The sequence below is a fragment of the Gopherus flavomarginatus genome, chromosome 2, assembly GCF_025201925.1.
Source record: "Gopherus flavomarginatus isolate rGopFla2 chromosome 2, rGopFla2.mat.asm, whole genome shotgun sequence".
NCBI classification, from domain to species: Eukaryota; Metazoa; Chordata; order Testudines; family Testudinidae; genus Gopherus; species Gopherus flavomarginatus.
The window spans coordinates 272,731,543-272,758,971 of NC_066618.1; the positions used below are offsets into that span (position 1 = coordinate 272,731,543).

Sequence of the window (27,429 nt, forward strand, 5' to 3'; positions counted from 1 at the left end):
GCCCTTGACCTAGGCTTCAAATATGCTTGTTAGGTGGAGGATGATGGGATGCTGCTGATGGTGGGTGGTGGCGGTGTTGAGGCCTAGATCTCTGGTGTTGATGCTGTTGCTGATCGTATGGCTATTGATGTTGTTGTGTGTACACCAGGTATTGCAGGCATTAGTAAGGCTGATACCTATATTTTCTCCTCCTATATGCTGGTGAATGGATGCCTAGAGAGCACATTGCTTTGCTGCAAATAATTTTTCACCATCGAAGGGGAGATTCTCCACGGTGTCCTGTATCTCAAGAAGGAAAGAGGAAGAGTTGAACCATGAAGGCTGGCGTATAACAATGGTCATCGCCATGGATCTGGCTGTAGTTTCCGCAGCATCAAGGGTAGCCTGGAGTGCCGCGCAGGGAATTATTTTCCTTCAGATACCACTGCCTTGAATTGTTGTCTCTTTTCTTCTGGAATATTGTTAATAAATTCCATTTAGGAGGGCAGCATAGTTGCCACCATGAATTGCAGTGTGGAGGATGCATAAATCTTGCGGCCAAATACATCCATTCTTTTATTGTCCCTATCAGAAGGAGTACACCATAAATGCTGTTGCTTGTTTCTTTGGTTCGATGCTTCCACTACCAGCAAGTTTGGTGCTGGATGTGCGAAAAGAAACTCTGAGCCCCTGGAGGGCACATAATAGATCCGATTTGCCCTTTTGCAGGTCAGGGTTATAGTGGCTGGAGTTTGCCAGATATTCTTGGCTGGGTCCATGATGGCTCTGTTGATCGGGAGGGCAATCTTGGAGGAGGCTGCAGGTTACAAGATATCTGTCAGTTCAAGCTGAGTGTCTGACACCTCCTCCATAATGATCTTGAGTTCATTAGCCATCCTTTTAAATAGATCTTGAAAGTGGATGAAATCATCCACTGTTGTTGGTGGTGGCAGCATAATAGCCTCATTAGAGGAAGAAGATGAGTTATTGTTATTTGGAGAAGTAGTGGGGGGCACTTCTGTGTGCCTTACAATTCATACCATAAGTTAGCACTGTTGGGGCAAAGCCTAGGTGACTTACCACACCTCAAATATATGTCCAAAAATGCAATCTACTGCACATAGTTCTCCAGTGAAATAATAGTGTATGATATCATACTGCTCTTCAATAAAATTCAGAATTTGGGATATAATATTTTAAAGTACTAATGAAGAACAAATCTGCTGTTGTGACAGAATGTACAAAAGTTATTTATAGCCTTCAGTTCACAACATTGTGTGTCTTCCCCTAAAGTTACACTGCCACAGGCCAGCATTTTCATTATATATTATTGCCTAATATTTATGAGGTGACATTTTTACTAAATACTGTTATGAAAAAAATCCATCATGAAAAGGTCTTTTAGATTATGTGCTGAAACCCTGGCCTTTTAGTACAGACAAATGTGCTTCAGGTAATAATATACCCTGTTTGGAATATACTCAGCATATTTTCAGGTAAGAATTTTTCAAGGGAGCCCATTATACTCCATCAAGCAGAATAAATCAGCTAGAGTTAAGGAAACAATGATTAATCCAATTCTAAAGATAGGGTTAGGCACTATCCAAACATTAACAATGTGATTACAATATTCATATCTGCAAATATTTTCCTCAATAGATCTGGGTAAGATACAAACGTTGACAAATGTGTTCTGACAAATGTTTTCAATTTAATTCTTTATAAAAAAATTCACACACACACACACAGAGTTTCACAGCTGCATTTCTCATTTGTCACTAAAAGCAGATTAAGACGTACTGGATTTAAGATACAGCACAGCAACTTTGATTAAACATTAAGGAAATTGTAACCTGTAAGAAGAATCTGATAGTTGCTAAGTGGGGCTTTTAAAGTAATCACTGAAAGCAGACAAGATACCAATCAAAAAAGAGTATGAGCATATAGGTGTACAGGCTAATGACACTAAGGGCTAGTTTCTGCTATCCTAATATCACAAACAGTACCAGTCAGTCAAACAAAAGAAGATGTCAAACATGTTATGTTCCCTTTAGATAGGTATGTCAGGATAAATAAGTATCTTATAAGAAGCTTATATTAATGTTTGCAAAACACTTTGAAATCCTTAAATTAAAAGTGATACATTGTTGCAAAGTATTCATATAAATACTTCTTAGTGGTGAGCAGATTTGACAGCTGCTTTAATACATTGCAACTGGGATTGTCAAGAGTACCCAGCATTGGCCCAATACTGCTCCCACTGAAGTCAATGGGCAAAGGGTAGACTTGTCTTCATTGATCAGTAGTCCTAAGGCCTTGAAGGTTGACTGAATGAGTTGAATGCTTATATAAACTGAGCTTTGGACTGGCTCTTGACTTGCCAAACAGAAGCACGGGGAATTGGTAATGCGAGTGCTTCACTACGAATCTGAGGAACTTCCTGTGCCCTTGGTATATAGACACATAAAATTTGGCATCTCTTATATTGAAGGTAGCATACTAGTCTCCACAATCTAGAAAGGGAATAATGGATACCAAGGTGACCAGGTGAAACTAGTTTTTTTCAGATAATTGTTGAGCTGATGCAGGTCTAAAACAGGTCTGAGACCTCCCTTTGCTTTTAGGATGAGGAAATAATGGGAGTAAAAAGCCTTCCTGTTAAATTCTGAGGAACTGCCTCTGTGGCTCCCAGCTGAAGGAGAGATTGAACTTCCTGGACCAGGAGATAAGGGTCCCCGAAGAGATACGGGGTGGGAAGGTGGGAAGGAGTGTGGAAATAAACTGGAGGATGTATCCCATATCTACAGTGGTGGTCTGTGGCGATGCAGCACCAAGTACGGAGGAAGTGGGAGAGGTGGCTTTCAAACAAAGGAAAAATAGGGCCTAGCATCCTGGAAACTGGTACAGTGTCCTCAAGTGTCCCATAAAACGTGTGCTTAGAACCCTCTGGATATTTAGGTGTGGCAGAGATGTTATATGCCTATAATCCCTACTCTTCTTTCTCTTTGGGTCATAGCAGAGGGGTTACTGTGGCTAGAAGTGCTTCTTGGAGCGGGCTGGTTGTACGTGCCAAGAGACTTTAGGGTTGCCCTGGAATCATTTAATCCATAGAGTTTTGCATCAGTATGCTTCAAAAAGGAGTGAGGAACCCTCAAAGGGCAGGTCCTGCACAGTTGGTTGGACCTGCTAGGGGATCCTAGAAGACTGTAACCAAAAGATCTTATGCGCGGCTACTGTCAAAGCCATGGACCTGGCAGCCAAGTTGCATCCAGAGCAGCTTGCAGCAAGGCCCTCATTACCAATTTTCCTTCATCCACTAGTGAGGAGAACTCCTGCCTAGCATTTTCTGGGAGCATGTCATTACATTTTATCATGGACTCCCATACGTTAAAGTCCTACCTGCCCCAAGGTACATGCTGATTTGCAATATTGAGCTGCAACCCCCTGCTGGAACAAGCTTTCCTACCAAAGAGGTCTATCTTTGAATCTTTTGATTTTGGATTTGTGCCCTGATACACCTGCCTTTCCCTCTCATTGGCAGCTAATACTACCAAGGACCCAGGGTGGAGGGGAGGGAACAGGAGGAATGGAAGTCATAACCTCAGGTGAGTACATAATACAAAAAGAGCCAATCACTTGAAATGTGGGGAAAGTATGCCATAACCTCTAACTGGGTCCATATTGGCATCATTCAGAGGCAGGAACATTCTGGAAGGACCTGCAGTGGCTAAAATATTGACCAGGTGGTGAGAAGAAATGGAGGGGAAACCCATCGATTCCAAAAAGGCTACTGGATAGGCATAGGCTCCCAGTGACCTCCTAGCGAACCACTAGATGATACTCCTGTGCTAGGATTCATGGAAAGATGGTAACGTCTAGAGGAGGGGTAGCAAGAGAAGCTCTGAGGACAGGAAATATAAGACCCAGTCTCTGGAAGAAGATGACTCACCTACCGCTGACCATGGAGGTGACGTTCCAGACAATACTAAGGAGAAGAAGCTTACAGAGAGGCAAGCATCACAGGTTTTCCCTTTGGCAGTACCAAAGGGCAAGCTGTGAAGAGTATGAGTAGCACCCTACCAAATTCATGGTCCATTTTAGTCAATTTCACAGTCATAGGATTTTAAATATTGTAAATTTCATGATTTCAGCTATTTAAATCTAAAATTTCATGGTGTTGTGATCATAGGGGTCCTGACCCTAAAAGGAATTGTGGTGGATTCACAAGGTTATTGTAGAGGAGTTTGCAGTACTGCTACCCTTACTTCTGTGCTGCAGCTGGCGGCAGCACTGCCTTCAGAGCTGGGCAGCTGGAGAGTGGCGGCTGCAGGCCAGGAGCCCAGGTCTGAAGGCAGAGCCGCTGCCAGCAGCAATGCAGAAGTAAGGATGGCAAGTTATGGTATTGCCACCCTTACTTCTGCCTGCAGAGCTGGGCCCTCAGTCAGCAGCCACACTCTCTGGCCACCCAGCTCTGAAGGCAGCAGTGCAGAAGTAAGGGTGGCATGGTATGGTATTGCCACCCTCACTTCTGTGCTGCCACTGGCGATATGCTGTCTTCAGAGTTGGGTGCCCAGCCAACAGCCACCACTCTCTGGCTGCCCAGGTCTGAAGGCAGTGCAGAAGTAAGGGTGGAAATACTGCAACCTCCCATGTAAAATAACCTTGTGACCCCCCTGGAACTCCCTTTGGGTCAGGACTTCTTATGTGAGATACACTGGTCTCCCACTTTAAATTAGTATATTATAGGGTAAAAGCACACAAAAGACCAGATTTCACAGGAAAAGACCAGATTTCAGTAAATTTGGTAGGGCCCTATACATTAGGCTGATATTGTACAAAGCACTGTAGTGATCCTGTTGGTTGTCCTGTGCCTGCCGGCAATGATAGCTCCAATGTTTGTACTGCTGGCGATACTGGCACTGATTCGGTCAAGAGGTCAGCTGCAAAGACCTCTGTCCTGGTCAGTACTGAGATAGCATCAGTATGGAGTGGTACCATGGAGCTCCTTCTGGCTCTGGATGCAATGGAACCTGCCTAGGTGCCAGAGTCAACAGTGCCGGCTTCTGTGGTACCAAACCAGACTTAGGCTACACTCTACTCTTGTCCCCAGGGCTGGCAGAGTTCGGTGCTAGGCATCTCTCCCTTGCAGCAGTCTGCTTCTTAAGCACTGGGAATGGCGAATAGTGTCAGGACTCAGGCACTGTAAGAGGCAGACTCCTTACTGACACTAAGTCACTTGGTGCCAAGTCTGACCAACTTGGCTCAGATGGAGGTCTCAAGGTCACCTGCATAAGTAAAAACTTTAGCCTGGCTTCACAACCTTTCTTCTTGCAAGGCTTAAAGTCTCTGCAAATTTGGCATTGCTCCCGTAGATGAGCTTCCTTGAGGCACTTCAAGTAACTTGAGTGTAGGTTGCTCATGTGCACAGACATATTTCAGGAAACATAGGGCTTGAAGTCCAGTTATCAAGGCATCTGTCGGCACCGGGAATCTACCAAAACCCTCAGATGGGGTAAAAACCTAACTAACCAACCAACCAAACACTAATAACCTTAATAACATTAAATTGTTTACAATAAAATATGAGAAATTACAGTCCACTGAGAGTACTTGCAAAAGCATATAGAGCAGTTACAGTGACTATCAGGGCCGGTAAGAAGGAACTGAGGGGGCTCACTGTTGACTTTATATAGGCTCCAGCAGTGGGCAACAGGAAAGTGTGCTCAAGCCACCCAGTGAGTACCACTGAGGTAAAAGTTTCCAACAACAATGCGTGGGGCACATGCACACCAAGAGTGGAATGCACATGGGCAATCACTCGAAGAATACATGTAGGCTTGGAAGGATTAGATTTTTAATCAGTAAATGTGGATTTCACTGTACCCACACAAAACTGATGCCAAATATTTCAATAGTTAATAGTCAAAATAAGAAAAGTCCTGCTTGAGAACTAAGAGTTTGATTTAAGTATATATACTTTATATATTTAGACGTGTGACACTGACAATTTGTGTTTTAACAGTTATAATGCTTTAACTTTTTGAATCTCGACATCTACTCATTAAATATCTGACCCCTCCGTAATTGCTTGCAACTTTGAAAAGTCTCAAATAGAGAAAAATGCTTAAAAGTGAAGATCAATATTATCTGTGGAAATTTTAAAAAATAAAAATTGAATTCTGGTAAGCCTAAATATAAGAATGTGATCAATGCAATTCAGTTCCAATGAGTTTGTGGTTGTCTTTATTTGGAGCACATCAGTAAAGCCTGTGTTTGAAAAGACATCTTCATGGCTGGATAGTAGTCAAACCACTTTTCATAGTTGCACTGGATAAATCAGTGTCATGAGCTACTGCCATATAAATCTGATTCACATTAGCATAACAATGAAACCTAATATAACAGCACGTTGATCGATAACCTAACATGATTTTAAACAACAAGTTAGTATCCAATAACAGATTTAATTTCTGTACACAATCATCAAGGAAACCTTAGTCACAGTATGATTAAAAGTCATTTTACTGCACCACCAGAGGTGGAAGAAAACTCTTAAATCTGTTCAGTAAAACTGAATGATCAACTGTATCAAAGATAACACCAAAGATCAATATATCCAAAGCTGAAAGGGTATCAGAGTTTGCTGTGATAAGAGACTCATTTAGATGCAAATGTATATAGGGATCTCAGTTATGATGCCTACAGAAACTGTTTTAGAATTTTTAATGCAGTGAGAAGGTACAGTCAAGTGCTTTCTTTACACTTGTGCTGCTAGCACTTTTGAAAACCTTTGACAAAAATAAGATTTTTACAGATCCAAATTACAGATAGGGCATAGTAAATGATATGAATGGAAGATTTTGAGAGTGCAACTAAATTAAGATGGACTGATAGGAACAGTTTAAAGTAAACCAATTAGATTAAGAGATATTCAACATATTGGAATAAAAGATGAAGGAGATACATTAGCTTCCTTTGGAGAGAGAGACAGCATGAAGTCAGGTGGAATAGGAGAGCAAGAATAGTTTGATCATTAGACATAATGATGTGAAAAAGAGAAAAAAGTAGACAAATTTAGGGCAATAGATTGGAAGTCTAAACACAAATTTCTCCGAATCTAATCATTGTCTTTTTTCATGATCATATAGACGCAATATATAATATAGTGTAAAGAGAATGGTCACTTTGTTGAAATATTTCTATCATAATATGTAATAAAATATTTTTTTCAAATTCATTAGAAAACATTCATTAGTATTTGTACATCATAACATTCTTCTTTAGAACCATGTTCTGTTTTTGTGTGTGGTTTGTTAGGGTTTTTTTGTCACTTGAGGACAATTCCAATTTCACCATAAAACATATTATCACTTCTTATAAATATTTGAATTCCATGCTTAACATAAAAATAATAACTAGGAAATTGTGAATTATTAAAGCAATGAATCAGTCTCACAAGTACATGTTTTACAATGTCCTCAGAACTAGACAAGGAATATCTTAGTAACTGATAACCTTATAGCTATGAAAGACAATTCTCTTGGTTACTATACCATCTGGATTATTTTGGGTTATATTTATAGAGCCAGGTTTTCAAGAAAGCACAGAACCTAATAGCTCCTATTTAAGCACCTAAATGGAAGTTGTGCCCTTTTTAAAACCCAGCTCATGCTGTGTAAGGTGTTGATTTTTCAAAGGGCTTAGTTTTGGCCTCACTCTGTTCCCACTGAAGTCAATGAGAATTTACTTTAGGAAGAAAGAAAGGCCAGTGAGCAGCACCTTGAATATATCACCCCTAAAAATAAAGAGTGCTATTCCTTCATAAGACAATTTTACATTTAGTATATTTGAATTAATTTAATTAATAAATCCATCCTTGGATCTCCTATTTGATTTGAAATAGGGAAGTGGGTGTGTCAGAAAGATGATTATGTGTGAAAAGATGTGAGGGTTTAATTGAGACTATGCACTCTTTGGAGTAGGGTCTGCATCCTCCTCTGTGCTTGGGTAACGTTTAGCTCATTTTGAGTGCTTCCAAAATCTGAACAACAACAATGCAATATCCAGAGGAGCCTTTCATCAGCAATATGGAAATCATTTATCAGAACTGTACTGGAAAACCACATGTACAATGTGTTTGTTATGTGTTTTATTTAAAGGAGAAACCATGGTCTCATTGTTAAAGCATATAATTGTGAGTCAGGAATCATAGATCCTATTTGTAGCTCTCACTCTTCTAGTTTGACCTAGAGCAAGTTACCTCTTCTCTGGTTCTCTGTTATCGCATCTGAAAATGGAGATAATATGACCTAACTGCTTTGCTGGGTTGTGGAAAGCACTTTGAAATCCCTGGATACAAGGCACAGTATAAGTGCAAAGCATTTATTTTTATGTAATATTCAAGCGCATAATGAATAATATATATGTATTTCTTACATTACAATCCACTAGAAATTTGTAATCCATGTCCCCAACATTTCTATCCATAATCTTATATGGGATATATTTTACTTGTAAGATGCATGCAGTGTGTGTCAGCTACAAACTGTAGACAAGAATAACTTACCCTTCAACTTAATTTCCCTATATGTGTGACATCCATTGATCTGGAAGCTACTTACTTTATTATAAAATCTGTAAGAAAACCAGCTGTTTCTAAGATCTACAGTGCCACTGAATTGAGATTTATAAAGCTGCATTTTATAGATAAATACATTTTAGATGAAACCATTCAAAACAGAAAATGAAGCAAAACAGCCCTGTGAAGGGGGAAGATACTACAAAGCCTAAGAACCTATGGGAAAGCTACAAATATTACCTCCTCTGACATACTTATCCACAGCATACCCATGAACAAGCAGCAGACACAAGCAGAGGGGAGAGTAAAAATAGGAATGTTAGGTTTAAGAGCTCAGCCACCACATGTCTACAGCAAAAAGCTCCATTTGCTGAAGAGGAGACATATGCTTCACAAGGTTTTGTGAATAGTGAGGTTTTGTGAATGTTAAAATCCTGCTACTGTCTTCTTTTGTGCCCAAGAGTTTCTCTAACTGTATAGAACAGGTGTGAATACAGGTGTAAAGGGAGGACTAAATCAAACACAATAATATCTGGTTCCCCAATACCTGCCACAATCCCCTAGAAATGGTGAATAGTGTATACTTAGCATTGCACCTGCCTCCTCATGAGATATTTCATCAGCTGAAAACATCTGAATAAAATGTATAATATTCTGTGCAGAGGGCATGAATCCTGGAATTATATATGTAAAGCCAAAATTTGGAATTGAAAAGCATGACTGTTTTAGAAACCATCCAGTGTGCACATACTTTTGCAAATGTAACTCCAACTTGCGCATGTGCGTTAAGTGCTTTGCACACACAGTTTTTAAGTTGTGTGCCTGGTAGTTCCTGTTTGTTTCAGAGCTAAGAGGCTCAGATGTTTGTAAGTTTGGCATCCAAATATTTATAATGGGAAGTTTTAGTGGTATAGCAGCCTTTTGAAGGCCCTTTATAACCAATGTGATACTATTTTCACTTAAAACAATTCCCAGAATTTCTATTTTTAACAGGCTGATTAAGTGAAATTATTCATATGTTCCATTTTATTCAGTATGGAAGTTTCTCACTTTGTTGTTACCTCTTTGGCTTTTATATAAATTTTGTGACATTCATAACCTTGGAACATTAGACTGGACCTCCAGTCTTTCCCTGTTCCTCACCTGTTAACCTCTAGATAAAGTTGTTTCACATGCTGGTGTAGGCATCAATTTTGAACTATATGGACATAAATGGACACTGTAGAACTACAGCAACTCTGCTTGAGCCTTAATCAGAATTACATATAGTTTCCTTTGGGTAGGTCTTTCCAGATAGGACCTCAAACAGCTGTAAGTAATAACAACCAGATTAGAATTCCCTTTAGTTTAATCAATCTGTAACCTAAAGATACCATAAAAGAAATTCCATAAGTAGGTAAATTGAAAATGTCGTAACAAAACACACAGTGAAATTAATTGTGGAAAGTATTTTCACTCTAAAATGAGTTTCTTTGTTTCACCCCCTATACAAGAGAGAGATTTCAGATTGGGAATGAACATTGTCAGCATTTTGCCAGGTAAAAAGGAACAGACTAAACTACCTTCTCTTCACCATCTACAGGGGTATGTCGTCCTTGTGTATTCTATATAATGCTGTATTAATCTTTGATTAATAATCTTCTTTACATAATTCTATTTGAGTCTGTTATATTACAAACTTGAATTGTTCTTAAATTCAAAGACTCAACAAAGTGGTGACCCTGACATGATTGTCAATAGCGGTATCATTTTGATCCAGATTACCTGGGATAGCAACCTATTTTTTCCTGTCGAGGATAGGAATAGTAAACAGAACTTTAACTTTTCTGTTATAAAACCTGAATGAATAGTTCACTCCTGCACTCAGCAGTAAAGAAGTCTTAAAAATCCTAAAATCATCACTGAACTCTATGTTACAGGATTTAAATTTAACACCTTGTCATCTGTTTTTTCATCTAAAAAACACTAACTGTAAGAAAATCATGTCTGCATGTGTGTGCGTGTGCATGTGCGTTTGTTAAGGCTGATTTCACAATTATTAGCTGCTACATTTATTTTGTTTTTTCATTTAAAAGAGACTAACTTTTTTTAAATATAGTTAACTTTTAAAATAACTAACAAATAGCAATTTTGTAATATCCACATTCAGCTCTGCCCTCTGTGTTACACGCTCACTTCACAGTAACTGAACTGTCTTTGTGTCAGAGCAAGAGACACTGTGCTTCTTCTTATCTAACTCCACATGGGTCTGAAATCCCCTCACAGAATTTCTCTCTTTCTATCACTCTCACAACTTTGTATCCTTCAATGAATCTCCCTTGACTGATGCCTCTGTCCTTTCTTACACTGCTCTCTTTCCTTCCCTCTTCCTTTTTTCTCAAGGTTAAAAGCCATAGTGAAATGGTTCTGTTTCACTTTCAAAATTCTGCATCTAACTCTCTTGCAAAATCAAAGTGCTTAAGGGGGCAAGAATTGGACTTTTTCAAACAAAGGCATGAGCACTCTGATTCCTCCAGTTAATACTGCAGATTCTCCATCTATGTCAGCAGTCAGAGAGTGGCTAACTTGCAACACTACAGAAGCAGAATGCAATCTTACCAGAAGTAATTAAACATGTAAAGAGAAAAAAATAATTTTCCCAGGATTTGCCAATAATACCTTCTTAGTCAAAATTGGCTTTAGCAATGGAAACCTGTTTGCCATGTCCAAAGGCAGTAAGGTACCATTTGGGTAGTACTTGAATAAATTTGGAAGGATCTAATATATGCAGCCCATGATTTACCTTCAGGAGGACATCAGGAAATAAACAAAACAATTGAGAGATTAAAATCACTTGGCTGGTGGCTACAGAAGAAAAAGGATGTATGAGAATACTGTGACAATTGCTTAATCTGTACACAAAATAATAATACAAGTAATAAAAACAGTGTTTTCCTTAGAGCAGAGAGAAATTCAACTCCATGGTCTAATTTAGAGATTGATTTTGGGGGACTTTTACTCAATACTAAAAAAGGAACAAATACCTGTTGATGGTGGTAGAAACATTCTCAAAATGGACTGACGCTTTTCCAGTGTGAACAAACATGGCTTTTGCCATAGAACAGAGAAGATATTCTCCTGATGTGGTTTACCAGCAAAAGTGAAATGTGAGGAACTCACTTCACAGAAATTCTCCTGCAAAACTGGTTTATTGGCATTAGGAGTAAAACAAAATTTACACCTCTCATCACTGCAATCCTCAGATGGCAAGTATGAATGTCAGAGCAATTAAATTGATGTTAAGAAAATTTATCTCTGTGAATGGAAGAGACTGGAATACCTACATTTCACCTAAGGGCAATCAGAATAACTCCAACTAGTGCAACAAACCACACTCCATCTGAAGTAATGACAGGGAAAGAAATGAGATTGCCAGGACAGTTGCTGTGGGAAAACAAGTCATGAGCATATTGAAGGATTAAAATGGATTTTTTAGGCAAAATCTGCAAACACACCTTTACCAAGTACACTTGTATGTAGTTAATGAATTGGGAAAGTCAAAACAAAAGGTAAAAATTTATTTTGACAAGTGTATAAGAGAAAAATGATTAAAAAAAGGAAACAAGGTCTTGCTATCGTCACATTCTGTTCCTAAACATCATCTGAGTTATAAGGGACTTGGCCCCTACTACACCGTAGATAAATGAGTTAATCTGCGTATGCAATTTGTGTTACTAGAAATAAGAAAAATGTGATAAAATCTATCAAGCTAATCAGTTTATTTTTTTTAATCCCTTCTCTCTACAAAAGCTGACATTGCTGAAGATACCTTGTGATTGATCCTGACCCTGGGTGCTTGCTTGGGGCTAGCAGGGAATGCAAAGTACAACTCCTCCTCTCCTGAGACAGTGTGGAGTAGTCTCCCTGGTCATGGATCAAAGCAGTGGCATAGCTAAAACTGAAAAACTGGGTGGGCTTAGCTTTTAGGTGGGTGGGCAATAACAGGGGGCCCACCTCCCCCCACAGATACAGATTAGGGTTTTGTGAGGCCCTGGCTGGGCCAGGACAACTGAGGGTCCCTCCCCACCTTTCTGCAGCCCCCTTCCTGCTGGGGAAATGAGATTGAGGGTGCGGAGGTATACACTCTCTTCCCTACTGGGGAGTGGTGTTAGAGCACAGGAGTTTACCCCGTTTACCCCACCTAGCATTCTTCCCACGCCCCAACCTACTTCCCCCCAGCAGCGCTGGGTGGGTGGAGAGGATTGGGCTGGCCCCATTGGCCCAGGCCCAGTGGCTAATCTGCTACTGGCCCAGACCTGCCCCCGTGAGGCACACCATGAGAACAGCAGGAGGGGGACATAACTGGACACTGAGGCTGGGTTGGGTGTCCCAGCCAGTGGATTGGGGGACTCTCCCCCAATTTGGGTGGGCCTGCATGCTAAGTGTCTCAGGCCCACCCGTGGTTATGCCCCTGGATCAAAGTATCATTATTGGGGACAAATATGTACATAATGCCTCATTGTTAACTAAAGGCCTCAGACCTACAGATGTAAAATGGTATTATTTAACTATAACAATCAATGTAGAAATGAACCAACCAATTATCACAGCATGGTTAGCGCATGGAGTGGATACTCTGATACTGGAGGAGCCACCAACTACTATACTACCCACATTTTCTACAATGCCAGCAAAAGCTATGACCATCTGCATGCCTTTAAGATGCACTGATGTAAAATCTGGACCACCAGTGTTTTAACTGCTACCCTGATACCTGGGACTTTGCTTAATAACATACAATCTATGCATATACCTGTTGTGTTAAATTTCTCTCATTGGAATATGTCTGAAATGGTACCATATGCAAAAACTAATGTTTCAGTATTATATCTTACCATGTTAATAGATGAAATAGCAACATATCAAAACAAGACCAACCCCATAGTTGGCCTCACAATCAGGTATTTTAGAATGCGATATCTTCAAGTCTTAGATGGCATTGTTTGTTCCTTCAGTTCAGACATGTCAATATGGAATAGAGCAGATTCTTATACAAGGTATTTTGAACACTAGGAAGAGGAAGCAGTGTTACAATCTGTAGTAGAAGAAATTGATGGTTTGACTAATGAAGAAAAATTTACAATGCTGAACTTTCATGACATTGTTCATTTGTTCAAACAAACAGAAAAAAATTATGAATTAATTGAAATGAATAAGGAAGCAAAGGAACAATATGTGGGTAAGGTCATTATGTGTACTGCGTTTGGAAATTACATGCTAAACACAGCAAGGGATGTTGAAAATGAAAAGGTACCAGAATTTATTACAAGTTTTGGCTAAATGTTATAGCCCCCATTTATAAAGGAAGTGTGTGTAAATTTATAACGTGTAAAAAGATGTATGCAAATTCTGTTTAGTATTATTTGAAATTTAGGATTGGTGATAACATATACTAATCAAGGCACATACTGTTTTTTTCTAAAAAGTTTTGTTTAATAACAGTCTCTGTACATCTAATTTATGGCGTCTTTACCAATATTAGAACCAAAGATGGCTATATTTAATAAATTAGCAACTTCTCTTTGAGTAGCTTACCTAAAAGAAGGAATCTAGGAGTGCATGGATCTAATACAGCTATTAGTATTTCACCCAACACCACAAACATGAAGGACACCACATACAGTGTTGCTCTGTCAAAGGGTATCAGTACATTTGCAAGTGTCAAGTTTTGATGTTTCAACGCCTGACTGTGGCCATGCAGATCTCATACTGAACGAGACAGATGAGCTAGCCGCTGTCATCTCACATCCTGTGAAACTCACCAAGCGGTGACTTCCAACAGTGAACATGGATGAACTATAACATGAATGGACGGTGTTGTGTAGTAACCAACCATCAATTTTTTTTTATGGAGACCTTAAAGGTGTAATGTCACTCTTCCAAATGTTTTGTTTTGTTCCTCATACACGTACTTTAATTAGTCAAACTGTAATTATGCTTGTACTAAATTTTCTAAACTGAAACTCTTATCCAAAACAAATGCACGTATCAAAAAGACATTGCAAATTTTACACCAGTATTTAATGTATGTATTAAAATTATTATTAAAAAACCCATGCTGTTCAAATGAGCAATAACATACATACAGCAGGACAGAGCTGTAATTTCTAATACATGGAAAATACTTTTTAAAATATTTTGCCATAGTTACTCAACAATAGCAACAAGGGGTACCTGTTAGTATATATTAACCTTTTTAGTCCTCTTTTTCTTGTACATTAAATTCATTTGCATATTAATGAGAAAGCGGAATTATAGAGAGGTCAATTTATTTGCCCAAGGTTATAGAGAAAGAAAAAACAATTGAAGAGAATGGAATTAATTCATGACTCAGAGTCCTGTGTGTCTTAACCACAAAATCTCACTCTTGCATAATTACCTACATTGCTCAATCGGGCCCTGAAGGCTTACAATTCTAAAGTGAGGTTGGCAGCCTTACATTACAGTCAGTGATGAATCATTTGATGCCAGCACCTGGCAACTCAAAAAACAATAAAGAATCTGTCTTTCATGAGGAACCATCTCTTACCATAAAAATTGCTCTTCAAAGCAATAGAAATAAAATTAGAAGTCCCTTGTAAACATGAACAGATATAATTTAAATTCATTACTGACAATGTACTGAATATAAATAAGAAGAGTTACTTTATTGAAAGAAGCAGTGATTTCAGAACAATACATTATACAAATTTGGAGGGTTTGAGGTACTGCATAAGAGTCACCTTAGAGTCATAAGCAAGCCTTCACCTTCACTGATAAAAGAATTAGAGAAAAATATATTCTTATTTAATCTGAGATTCATGCACTACATGTTATTTCACTTACTTCAGTGCAATCACATTTGAAAATTTCTCTGCATTTATGAGAGTGTTTTTTGGCTTTAAAGGGAAACACCACTGAAATTCTCATAGCTTGTATAACAACAAGGTAATCACCTTTATCATGCTGGTTCTCAGACATTCTGAGACACAGAGAGAAAGAGAGAGACTATCTATGGCTGCTCAGGAAACTTGCTAACCCAGCCATCACCCCTGTAGGAGAGAAGGCAACATTATTAATAATGACTACACTATAAATAATAAAGGGGTCACTATGACAAAAGTCAGCATTTGCCTACAATTAATACTGGCATAAAATAGGGGAATAGCTACCCTCCTTTACATTCTACCATGTGGTAGCTGTGGGGGAAAAAATTGTGTTTAAATGTCCCCCACTCTGTTATTATAAATAATAATCACAATAGGTAGAAAGCCTTGGGCAAAGAAGACAAGGACTATAGTTGGTAAAGAACAGCAGGTGAAAGTGAGGTCAGAGATGAGTTCAGAAGAACTCTGGCAGTGGTGGGGACTGGAGGAATGGGCACATATCAGATGTGAACACTTAGAGAGGATCCAGGAAAGAGGTCAGGTTAGGATAGTAGTGGACTCCAAATTCAAGCTGCAAAGCGGTTATTTGCTGTCTGAGAGAAACCTGGGTTGGGGAGGGAAGGCAGCTCTGGAATGTATGAAATGTTTCTCAGGATTGTGTTGGAGATGCCAAAAGGAGCAGCGTGAAGAAAGTGCCTCAATATGTCTGCTTCCTGGATGTAGCACTGAGTCCTCCATAGAAAAATTGGAGCTTTCAATTAAAATTCATAACTAATATTTGATAGATGTGGATTTCAATTATAGTCACCTACATCTACCTATCCAACCTTCATTGTAAAAACACCAGAGATTTCCATTTGCACAATAGTGGGCGGCTCTGAGGATCATGGTCCTACAGATGGTGATAATTCTGGAAGACTTGAACAATGATTTTTTTCCTCTTGCTTTGTATAGGAACATACCAATTTTCACATTGGATCAGAGGTATTGCTCTGCTCATTGTGTGTCTAGCACCTCCCTGTTAACCACCAGCAGTTGGTCATGAGCCTGACTCAAGGTTCCGTTCTCCATCTGGTCCTTTATGAAGATTGTCTTTCTAGTTAGACTGTCAGACTCCTGTACAAGAGATGATATGGCTTCATTGTTAGGTGGCCCTTCTGAAGGAGCTTCACCTTGGCCAGATCCTTCCCTCACCAGCGCTCAGCTTGTCACCTACACCTGCCAGTGTCACAGGTTTTGAGATCTTGTTTAAATTCTCTCAGTACCTCAGAGCAATACCCCCAATCATGACACTAGTGTTGCGGCCAGCCCCACTATGAAGAACTTCATATTTTCCCCATGAGTCCATTGGGATTTGGTTTAATGTTTCTATGGGTAAACTGTAAAAAGAGTCTCTAGGGCACTTCAGAGTTTGGGACCAAGTCACCCCGGACCAGGATCTGCCCACAATCAGAATCCATCAGGCCTGTCATCTCTGACCATTTATCTGAACAGAGACTTTAGTCAGGGTCTGCTTACAAACATGGCTCTCTGCTGACCACACCTGCCCATAACCACACTCCACACAGGGGCACTTGTGATACCAAAGACTCAGGCACCCACATGAAAAGCAAGCCCCCACTGATAGTCATGTGGCCGCTGGCCCTGGGCCTAATGTCTGGGGTAGCCCTTTCCTTTGTGGTTAGTTAATCTGCTCCCATCCCTAAATTTCCAGTGGAGGAGTCTGTGGGGGTTCCAGGGGCCTTTGTCCAGGCTGAGATTGGTGGGACCAAGGGGTCCAGTCCAGGTCAATCAGCCTGCTGGGCACTTTAGAGGCTGGTACTTCTGAGATCAGAATTGCCAATTCCCCTGGTTGGATTCTGCCTTGTGTAGAGGGGGGCCCTTGGCTTCATGCAGTTGCTTGTGTGATGTGCCCAGAGGTGTTTCCACACTAAATAAATTTTTCAGCTGCCGGACAGCATCAGTTAGGGATTCTGGGTGGTATTTGAGCACCTAGTCCCTATACCCAGCAGAAGTATGTGGATGAACTGCTTGACAACAATGAGTTTCATCTCAACTCTAGTTCGAGTTTCTGTCTTTAATCATCTCCACCATAGGTCTAATTTTGGGGCTACCACATGGGGCTAGGGGTATTTCTCCCCATGGAACCTCTGACAGAAGTTCTCCTTCATGATGTCAAGGTTGTCAAGTATGACTGTTTTCACCTGCACATAATCTTGAGCCAACACTGCATCTATCCCCTGATATATAGCCTCTGACGGTCCCATCCAACAAGGTGCCACTGGGCTGCAGTCACCACTCTCTCGAATGTTACCAGGGTCATCCTGAGGGCCCATCTCTGTAAGTTTCACTGGCACAGGCAGGGCCACTGAGCCCAGGCCTGAAGCCCATGGAGGGGAAACCCCAGGGAGACCCTTAGGTTGCATCAGGGCTCCTAGCTGTCGGACCAGCCTTTGCTGCTGTCCTACTGTTTCCCTAAGTCCTGGACCAGCTGTAGCTTGTGGACAGCAATTCGCTGCAAGCGATGTTACTGCTGCTGCCACTGGGCCGCCCATTGCTGCTGATGGTTCTCAGTTATCTATTTGAGAAGACACTCTAGCTCCATGTTATCCAGTGACCTTACCAACCCAAGCCTTGACCATCTGGGCCAGTCAGTCCTCTCCCGCTCCAGAGGTAGAAAGGATGCCCACATCCTCCATCATTTGTGAAGAGGTCAACTCATCTTTGGTGCCTCCTCACAGCTGGGTGTAACATAGCAGCTCTCTCTCTGCTGGGGACTGGTGCCGGTGGCCTATCTGCCTCTGTGGTGGCCTGCCTCTTCCTGCAACATAGCCTTCTGGCCAGGTCATTTTAAATCTTTCCCCTTCCAGACTAGTCCATAAACAAAAATCAAGGGCAATTAACACAAACAGAGTTAATAAGAGAGAGAGTATACCCTCTCAGAGTATATCAGGATCTGATGACCCTCCCTTCCCGCAGGGAGGAGTCTTCAGGCAGTTGTTGTCTGAGAAGCTCCTAACTTCATTCATCCCTTTCCTCAGGAGTTGAGGTTGAAGCTCTTCTCTGGTTTACCCACACGTGAGCTGTTCCGCTCCCCTTTTAACCTCCAACCTGTGCAGGTCTTCCAGCTGTGGCAGGGCACAGCTGGTTGAGCCCGGAGCACTTCCTTAACCCCTTGTTGTCCAGTGTGGGGTTTGTTTACTCCATTGTACCACACAAATATCTAATCCAAGCTCTTGGCTTCGGTGGTGTAGTGGGAGAATCAGATCAACATACTAATTTAATTTGCCACCTTTCAATTTCATAGTCAACTCAGAAGTCAGTTTCACACCAAAATACACCCAAGACTATAACTCATTTGTTGCAGGCTGTTGTTCTTTGGGCTTTATGTATATGGTCATAGTCATAAGCATATTCATGCAGAAATTACACTGAAGCAGTAAACAGTCTCCAAAATGCAAAAGTAAGATGTCTGTATAAATGGATTTTTTGCTTGAAAACTAATATTTCTTGGATAATAGACTCATAGACTCATAGACGCTAGGACTGGAAGGGACCTCGAGAGGTCATCGAGTCCAGTCCCCTGCCCTCATGGCAGGACCAAATACTGTCTAGACCATCCCTAATAGACATTTATCTATTATTATCTATTTATAATGTTAATATCTTTTTTAAAATGCCGGTTTGCCATGGTTTTCTGATACATTTATTTTAGTTTCTTTTATCCCACTGCTCATAGGCGCCAGCTTCCATCTTTCCCATGGGGTGCTCAACCCCAGGCCCTGCCTCCACTCCACCCCTTCTCCTAAGCCTCCACCCCCACCCTGCCTCTTTCCACTCCAGCCCTACCTCTTCTCACCCAGTTCCATCCTCCTCCCCTGAGCGCACCCAGTCCCTGGTGCTTCTCCTCCCTCCCAGGCCTCCTGCATACCGTGGAACAGCTGATCATGATGGGCAGGAGGGGACCGAGTTGATCCACAGGGCCGCCAACAGGTGGGAGGCACTGAGGGGAGGGGGGAGCTTAGCTGCAGTTGGGCGCTAAGCACCCGCTAATTTTTTGCCCTGGAGCACCCAGGGAGTCAGTGCCTATGCCACTGCTTCGCTTTGTGTTTACTGCTGCATGACTTTCTTCTTGTTCAGACTATTTGCTGCAGTCTCTCTCTCTCCATCTATTTTTCTATATATAGTTTACATCCGTGTTCTTTTTATATTTTGTTCTCAGTTTACGTTCCCTTGTTCTTTTGTTTGTATTCATTCTGTTCTTTTATAACTTTATCTCATTTTCCATCTTGTTTGCTTGCTTGTTTTAAATTGCCATTTTTCTCTTTGTGTTGGTCTTTGATCCTCATTTTCCATGTTTTTTAATCTCTTCACTGATCTATGACTGGTGCTTTGTGCTTCTTTACTCTCCATATTTTTGTGAGGGAACAGTGTCAGACTGTTTTGTTCTTTGGTCTCTGAATCCCCACAGGTTATTCCTTCCTTTCTTCAAACTTTCCTTCCAAAGACTGGACAAAGCTAGAGCATTGTATGAATCAGTTCAAAGGAAAAAAATCAATGACTCAGTGCTCAGCAGTTCATAGATGCTTCCAAAGTGCTAAGGCCCTAATTTACTCCTAATCAACTCTCGCTGTTTCTGCTGCTTGCCAACTTAAAGGAGCAATGAAGAGAGAGAGAGAGAGGAAATAAACACCTGTATCTTCTCCATAATAAATACGTGTTTTGAGAGAACCCCAAGAGCTATAGTATCCTCTGATGGTAATGGAAACTTTCCAAGATTCAGTAAGATCCATCACCTCTATGTTGACAACTATTGATCTACATCAAGCTCCAAAAGAAGCTACAATAAGTTTCCATTATCCAAACAGGAGAGTGCGGAAGGGAACTTTTGTAATTTAAGTGGTGACAGCTGCTCAGTAACCAAGTGGTAAATGCTTGCAGCTGCTCCTTTTACTATCTTCTTTGGGGTCTGCTATCCTTATGGGAAGGCAAATGAAAATAATTATGGGGACTTTGTTGATGGTAGATTTAATCTATCATCATCCCTATAATAACTTTCCAGATTTTACTCTGGGGAATTAAAATCTTCAATATTAATATCATCAGACCTGCCTCCCTTCCACTTCACCTCTTTTCCCACATGCATACACAGGTTATTAATCCCAGGTTCCTTGCCCAGCCAATCTCAGTCTCTCCCAGTTCCTCATCTGATGTCAGTCTCCCTCAATCCCTAGTGACTCTCAGTCCCTCTGTGGCTTCCAGTCCAAGTCCAGTCTTCTTACCCAACAATTTCCAGTCTTCCTCCCTCTTACCAGCTTTTCAGTTCTAGTTTCTTTTCCTTTCTCCTGCTGGGACAAGGAGCCTAAATCTACTCCCTCGCCCCACCCCAGCTTCAATTTTTGTCCCCTCTGCATTCAAATTAGGCACTTTCCTCCTCCATACTGTCTGGGCATCAGTGGACTGGGCAATGATGGGGGTCACTGAGAGTACAGTAGAGTCTCCCTGTTCTCATTACCAGTGCCAAGACCTTGCCCTGGTCCAAAGCTGTAATTGCCCCATGCTCAGTGCAGATGGCCTCTTTGGGGAGTTTAGCGCTGCTAAAATTAAGAATTTTGTACTGAGCAAGTACCAACTGATATTTCATAGGTTTTATAATTGGCCAAATTTGGATTTATTTCCCCAGGGGATGACAAAAAACCCCACACATTCTTAAGACAAAGGCCACTTGCCTGCCAAATTTCAAGTCCCTACTTCAAAGAATTGGGTGCAGAAGCTTTTCAAAGCAAGGGGCACCAGAAGTTGTTACAATGGGGAAAATAATATATTTTACTTTGGTCTTGCTTTTGAAAATTACTAAACTATTTTGGTCAAATTTTTCTTCCCTCCAAAAGTTCAGTATGGGGGAGATATCCAGCATGGAGAATTTCAGATCCAATGGTTAAAATTTGGAGAAGTTATAAGCAACTGAATAAAGAGACTTATAATGGAAAGTGCTGGGCTACCTTGACATTGGGTGCTGCTTCCAACTCCTGCCTATAATTAAAGAAGACCATTTGCAAAATGCCAGATTCAAACCTGATATAAAGTTTTCTTCTTGGAAGTCACTGATTTCACAGTCTTTAAATATACCGTAATGCTGAAATCTCACTGAAGCTGGTGGGTGTAGTAAGTGCCCTTTATTTAGAAAAAAATGCAAAAAAAAGCTCCTTTACACAAAAACAATAAGAGCCATCATCCAAAACACAGGCCAAAAGAAAGGCTGGAGTAGATGAGCCAGGCAGTCTGAACGGTTTTCCTCTGGGTCTGAATGCAAATGCATGGGGTTGGAGATTGTTGGATGGAACTGCGTGTGTGTGTGTGAGAGAGAGAAGCTTTGGAGTTGATTGTTGTCTGGAAAGAGACTTGGGACTCTTAGCAAAGGAATGGCCTCCTGTTTTGATTGTTACTATATTCGAGGAAATAGTCCTTTATATACATTCTTTGTAAATAAAGAGGATTGTATCAAAGAAATATCTGACATTGTCTTCAAGTCTCCTCGTAAGGGAAACAGCTGGCAAGAACCTGGATTTTGGCTAACTGCTCAGATCAAAAAGGAGAAACAATACTTTCATTCTGCAACTGCAGTCCTTAACAGAGGACTCAAAAATATATTATCTTGAGAGCTATTAAATGAATTTTATTCACGTCACAGCCTTAAACTGTTCATGTACATTGAATATGTACTCAGGCAATTTTATCTCTCTACAGTTTGACATAAATATAGTCAAACATATTGTAGCCCATACAATAAAAAACAATAGAATGTGACACCTCTCATACTTTCCTACTGTTATTACTCAACATCTATATGGATCCAAGCCAGTTAAGGCTAGATAATGATGTGAAAACAATTGCTTAGGTGTGCTAATAACTGCAAATTTTGAACAAGCCTAGGACTGGAAAAGAAGCACAAAATACAAAGCTGGATAAGGTTTGGGATTCTGGAACGCTGGTTCACAAGTGGTGACATTCCCCCACAGCCCATGTGAACAAAGTCTGGGAACAAAAATAAGTTATTTTAGGACAAGGATTGCAGCCAAAAATATATAGATTACTGATAAAAGAATGACTTGGCTCTCATGGCTTGTCTGCATGGGGAAGTTTTGCCAGTTATATGCATCCAGTATACACAATATTTTAATGTTTTCTTCTACATCTTCACATAATAACCAGCACTCACTTTTGTGCCTCTCCTCTCTCTGCTCCTTTATCAGTCCTTGTGGTACTAATTCAGACTTTAAGCTTCTAAGGGTAGACACTTGTTTTTTTCTTCTGTAAAGCACTATGCTCATTTATGGCACTGTAGAAATTACTAATAAGTAATCATTAAGGTCTCAAATAATACAGAGACCTTATTGACTCTATTCTTCATATGAGCAAACCTACACTTTCTTCAGACAATGCACCTGATTTCCTCAGCCTCAGGGGGAGCCTCAAAACTGGACTGGAGCAAAATATCTTTATTGTCTGCAAGCAGTGATACAACATGAAGTATAAAAGCAGCTGTGGGAATACAAAGAGAGGCCAAACAGTCAATCTTGCATGATGCACCATCCAGTCCCCAACTGGATATTACTCGAGTGACAGAGAGCATTCATCCTCACAAAAATTTGAGATGGAGAATTTGTTCTGATCTAATTTTCTTTTGTGACAGTATTGCAATTTCTTTGTGAAGGATGTGTATTATTGCAATGATTATAATAAATAAAATCAGCTTTTACATAGGCAGGGCCCTACCAAATTCATGATAAATTTTGGTCAATTTCATGGTCACAGGATTTTAAAAATAATAAATGTCACAGTTTCAGATACTTAAATCTGAAATTTCATGGTGTTATAACCGGGGAAATCCCAACCAGAAGGGGGTTATGGGGGTGTCACAAGGCTATTGTAGGGTACTTGTGGTATTGGCACCCTTACTTCTGCGCTGTTGCTGCCAGCTGAACTGTCTTCAGAGTTGGGCGCCCACACCCTTCCCTCCAGCCAGTCCAAGGCCCCTTTATCCCAGAGTGGCAGGGCGCTGGGCCTGGAGCTGGGGAGGGGCAGGGCTGGGGGTGCCCTGGCTAAGGGCTTCTACACCAGGCTCCAGCTGCTGGTCCTGGCAGGGCTAATGAGGGATGGCAGGGTCAGACCTTCCTCCAGGAACATCTCCTGATTGCTCTGAAGGCAGCACCACTGCCAGCAGCAGTGCAAAAATAAGGGTGGCATGGTATGGCATTGCCAGTTTTATTTCTATGCTGCTGCTGGCTGCAGCAATGCCTTCAGAGCTGGGTGGGCAGCCAGTGTCCACCACTCTCCAGCTGCCGAGCTCTGATGTCAGCATAGAAGTAAATGTGGGAATTCAACCTCCCTACAATAGACTTGCAATAGCCCCCATAGCCCTTTTTTTTGGATTGGAACCCCCCAGCTTGAGAAACGCTGAAAGGTATAGGGTAAAAGTGCACAAAAGACCAGATTTCATGGGGGGAGACCAGATTTCAGAGTCTGTGACACGTTTTACTGGCCAGGAATTTGACAGCACAAGATACATAGTGTATTTGACAGCACAAGATATTTGTCATACCTAGAGATCCAAGTCAGTGCAAAGATAGAATCATAGGACTGGAAGGGACCTTGAGAAATCATCCAGTTCAGTCCTCTTCACTCATGGCAGGACTAGGTATTATCTAGACCATTCCTGACAGGTGTTTGTCTAACTTGCTTTTAAAAATCTCCAATGATGGAGATTCTATAACCTCCCTAGGCAATTTATTCCAGTGCTTTACCACCCTGACAGTTAGGAAGTTTTGTCCTAATATCCAACCTAAACCTCCATTGCTGCAAATTAAGCCCATTGCTTCTTGTCCTATCCTCAGAGGTTAAGAACAACAATTCTTCTCCCTCCTCCTTATAACAACCCTTTTTGTATTTGAAAACTGTTATCATGTCCCCTCTCAGTCTTCTCTTTTCCAGACTAAACAAACACAATTTTTATAATCTTCCCTCATAGGTCATGTTTTCTAGGCCTTTAATCAGTTTTGTTGCTCTTCTCTGGACTTTCTCCAGTTTGTCCACATCTTTCCTGAAATGTGGCATCCAGAACTGGACACAATTTTTCAGTTGAGGCCTAATCAGCGTGGAGTAGAGTGAAAGAATTACTTGTCGTGTCTTGCTTACAACATTCCTGCTAATATATCTCAGAAGGATGTTCGTTTTTTTTGCAACAGCATTACACTGTTGACTCATATTTAGCTTGTGGTCCACTAGGACACCCAGATCAATTTCCGCAGTACTCCTTCTTAGGCAGTCATTTCCCATTTTGTAAGTGTGCAACTGATTGTTTCTTCCTAAGTGAAGTATTTTGCATTTGTCCTTATTGAATTTCACCCTATTTACTTCAGACCATTTCTCCAGTTTGTCCAGATCATTTTGAATTTGAATCCTATCCTCCAAAGCATTTGCAACTCTTCCAGCTTGGTACTGTCCACAAACTTTATGTGTACTCTGTATGCCATTATCTAAATCATTGATAAAGATATTGAACAGAACCAGACCCAGAACTGATCCCTGCAGGACCACACTCATTATGCCCTTCCAGCATGACTGTTAACCACTGATAACTGCTCTCTGGGAATGGTTTTCCAACCAGCTTTGCATCCACTTTACAGTAGCTCCATGTAGATTGCATTTCCTGAGTCTGTTTATGAGACTATCATGTGAGACAGTATCAAAAGCTTTATTAAAGTCAAGATATACCACATCTACCACTCCCCCCATCCAGAAGGCTTGTCACCCTGCCAAAGAAAACTATCAGGTTGGTTTGCACGATTTGTTTTTGACAAATCTATGCTGACTGTTACTTATCACCTTATTGTCATCTAGACGTTTACACATTGATTGCTTAATTATTTGCTCCATTATCTTTCAGAGTACAGAAATTAAGCAGAAGTTATGTGTGAAAGTAAGGTAAAAGGGGTTTGCTCTTAATGAGAATGAACATGAACTCCTGCAGCAAGGTAAAATATTACAATAGAATACTTTTTTTAAAAAAAGTCATGCATCTCTCTGAAACTCTTCCCCTTTACATTATGGAAGTTCCTGGGGCATGCTACTGGAACATATTTTGGTGAACATCTCTTTGGAAGCTCCAAAACTTACTGACTGAACTTTGCACACAAGCCTGTGTGCACACAGCCCAGAGGTAAAAGTGAGCTGATAAATATTGGTCTTAACAATGAGAAAAACATCTATAGGTTTTAAACAAAAATTGCTATCATTGCTACAAATATTTATCTGTTTCCTCTAGACAAATGTGGTGGCACACCTCATAGAATCTATACAATTTCTTGTCTGAGTAAGAGATACAGTAAAAGAGACATACTTCAAAGATCTCAGTTTTGATTTTATTAAATACATTTAACACAGCAATAGAAAAATACATTTTAATAGGGCAGTATTAATCACTTACCTTGTCCTAAAGTTTGCAGGATGAGGATGTCCATCATATAATGATAAATAATCATATTCCTCTTCTAGAGCAAAAGACTGAAAAACAATCTGTATTCTGTTTCGTTCTTCTGCTATTATTACCCATGTACAGTTTGCACCATTTGGATATCCATATGGGAAGCCAGGACTTTCTATAGTGCCATTAAGACCTTTTAAAGTTCCACCACAGGTATAAATAAACCCTGAAAGAAGAGAAAGAAGAGTAGATTAATAACATGTTAACACAGATATACAATAAAATATGCCAATGGAATTCATGGTCTCCATTAATCAGCAAAATAAATTATCATAGCGTGTAATTGTCCTGTGTTACCTTAGAAGCGACAAAGCTTAAAATATCATGATCATGTACTGCAGAAAGATACATATAATGAAGTCAAATATCATACAAGCAATATGGAAGGCTCTGGACAACATTTTATAGCAACTATACAGAAATGTGATTTTTTTTCAACGTCTTTCAAGGAAGTTGCTTGTCCATGACTCCTGGCAACAGGCAGATATTTGAAGCAGCCAAACAGAAGAAAATTAATGTTCAGTGGGGGAAAACAGTGCAGATTCCCTCACAGCTAATGTTATCATTGTAAAGAACAGAGGTAGGCAACCTATGGCATGCATGCTGAAGGCAGCACACAAGCTGATTTTCAGTGGCACTCTCATTGCCTGGGTCCTGGCCACTGCTCTGGGCGGCTCTGCATTTTAATTTAATTTTAAATGAAGCTTCTTAAGCATTTTAAAAACCTTATTTACTTTACATACAACAATAGTTTAGTTACATATTATAGACTTATAGAAAGAGACCTTCTAAAAATGTTACCACATATTACTGGCGCGCAAAACTTTAAATCAGAGTGAATAAATGAAGACTCGGCACACCATTTCTGAAAGGTTGCCGAGCCCTGGTAAAGAAGCTATATCTTTATTAAGATGATATAAGCCACTGTCTATATGAGTTTGGGTGGAATCTTGAATGAAGGAGTGCATGTGACTTCATTCAGGAGAGACTGAGATTGTGTCAGTGTGTTGGGAAAAGGAGGCAGAAAAACTGACAAATTATATTTGCTCTCCTGGCAGAGGAACTGTGACCACAGTTTGCAATACAGATGCATATTAGGCATTAGATTCTGGGCTGCTCTTGAGCATCAAAATGATGACTGGTCTGGAGTATTTTTTTCTATGAGAGACTAATACAATATTCTTTCTCCAATGATATATGTGTCACCTCCAAATTAGGTTATTGTAATTAACTTTTGGGCTGTGGGGGGAGGGGGAGTGTTCCAAAACTAAAGCTAGCATAGAATGCCTCAACCTGATTGTTAAGTAGAGCACATTATATCAGTGCATTAGGAACTGCATTGGCTGCTAATAGGTTTCTGGGTTGAACTCAAAGTATTACTGCTAACTAAGAAACGTTCACAGCCTGATTACCTGAGAGATTGT

The 27,429-nt window shown here is 40.4% G+C and overlaps 1 protein-coding gene across 4 annotated transcripts in view; it reads right to left on the bottom strand.

Annotated features, from left to right (window-relative positions):
- CSMD3 (CUB and Sushi multiple domains 3) overlaps nt 1–27,429 on the bottom strand; it is a 1,198,342-nt gene that overhangs the window by 1,029,739 nt on the left and 141,174 nt on the right. For all 4 annotated transcript variants that reach the window (XM_050940462.1, XM_050940461.1, XM_050940464.1 and 1 more), the window contains exon 2: nt 25,949–26,171. In XM_050940462.1, coding sequence (XP_050796419.1) covers nt 25,949–26,171 — 223 coding nt within the window. The remainder of the gene's footprint in view (nt 1–25,948; nt 26,172–27,429) is intronic.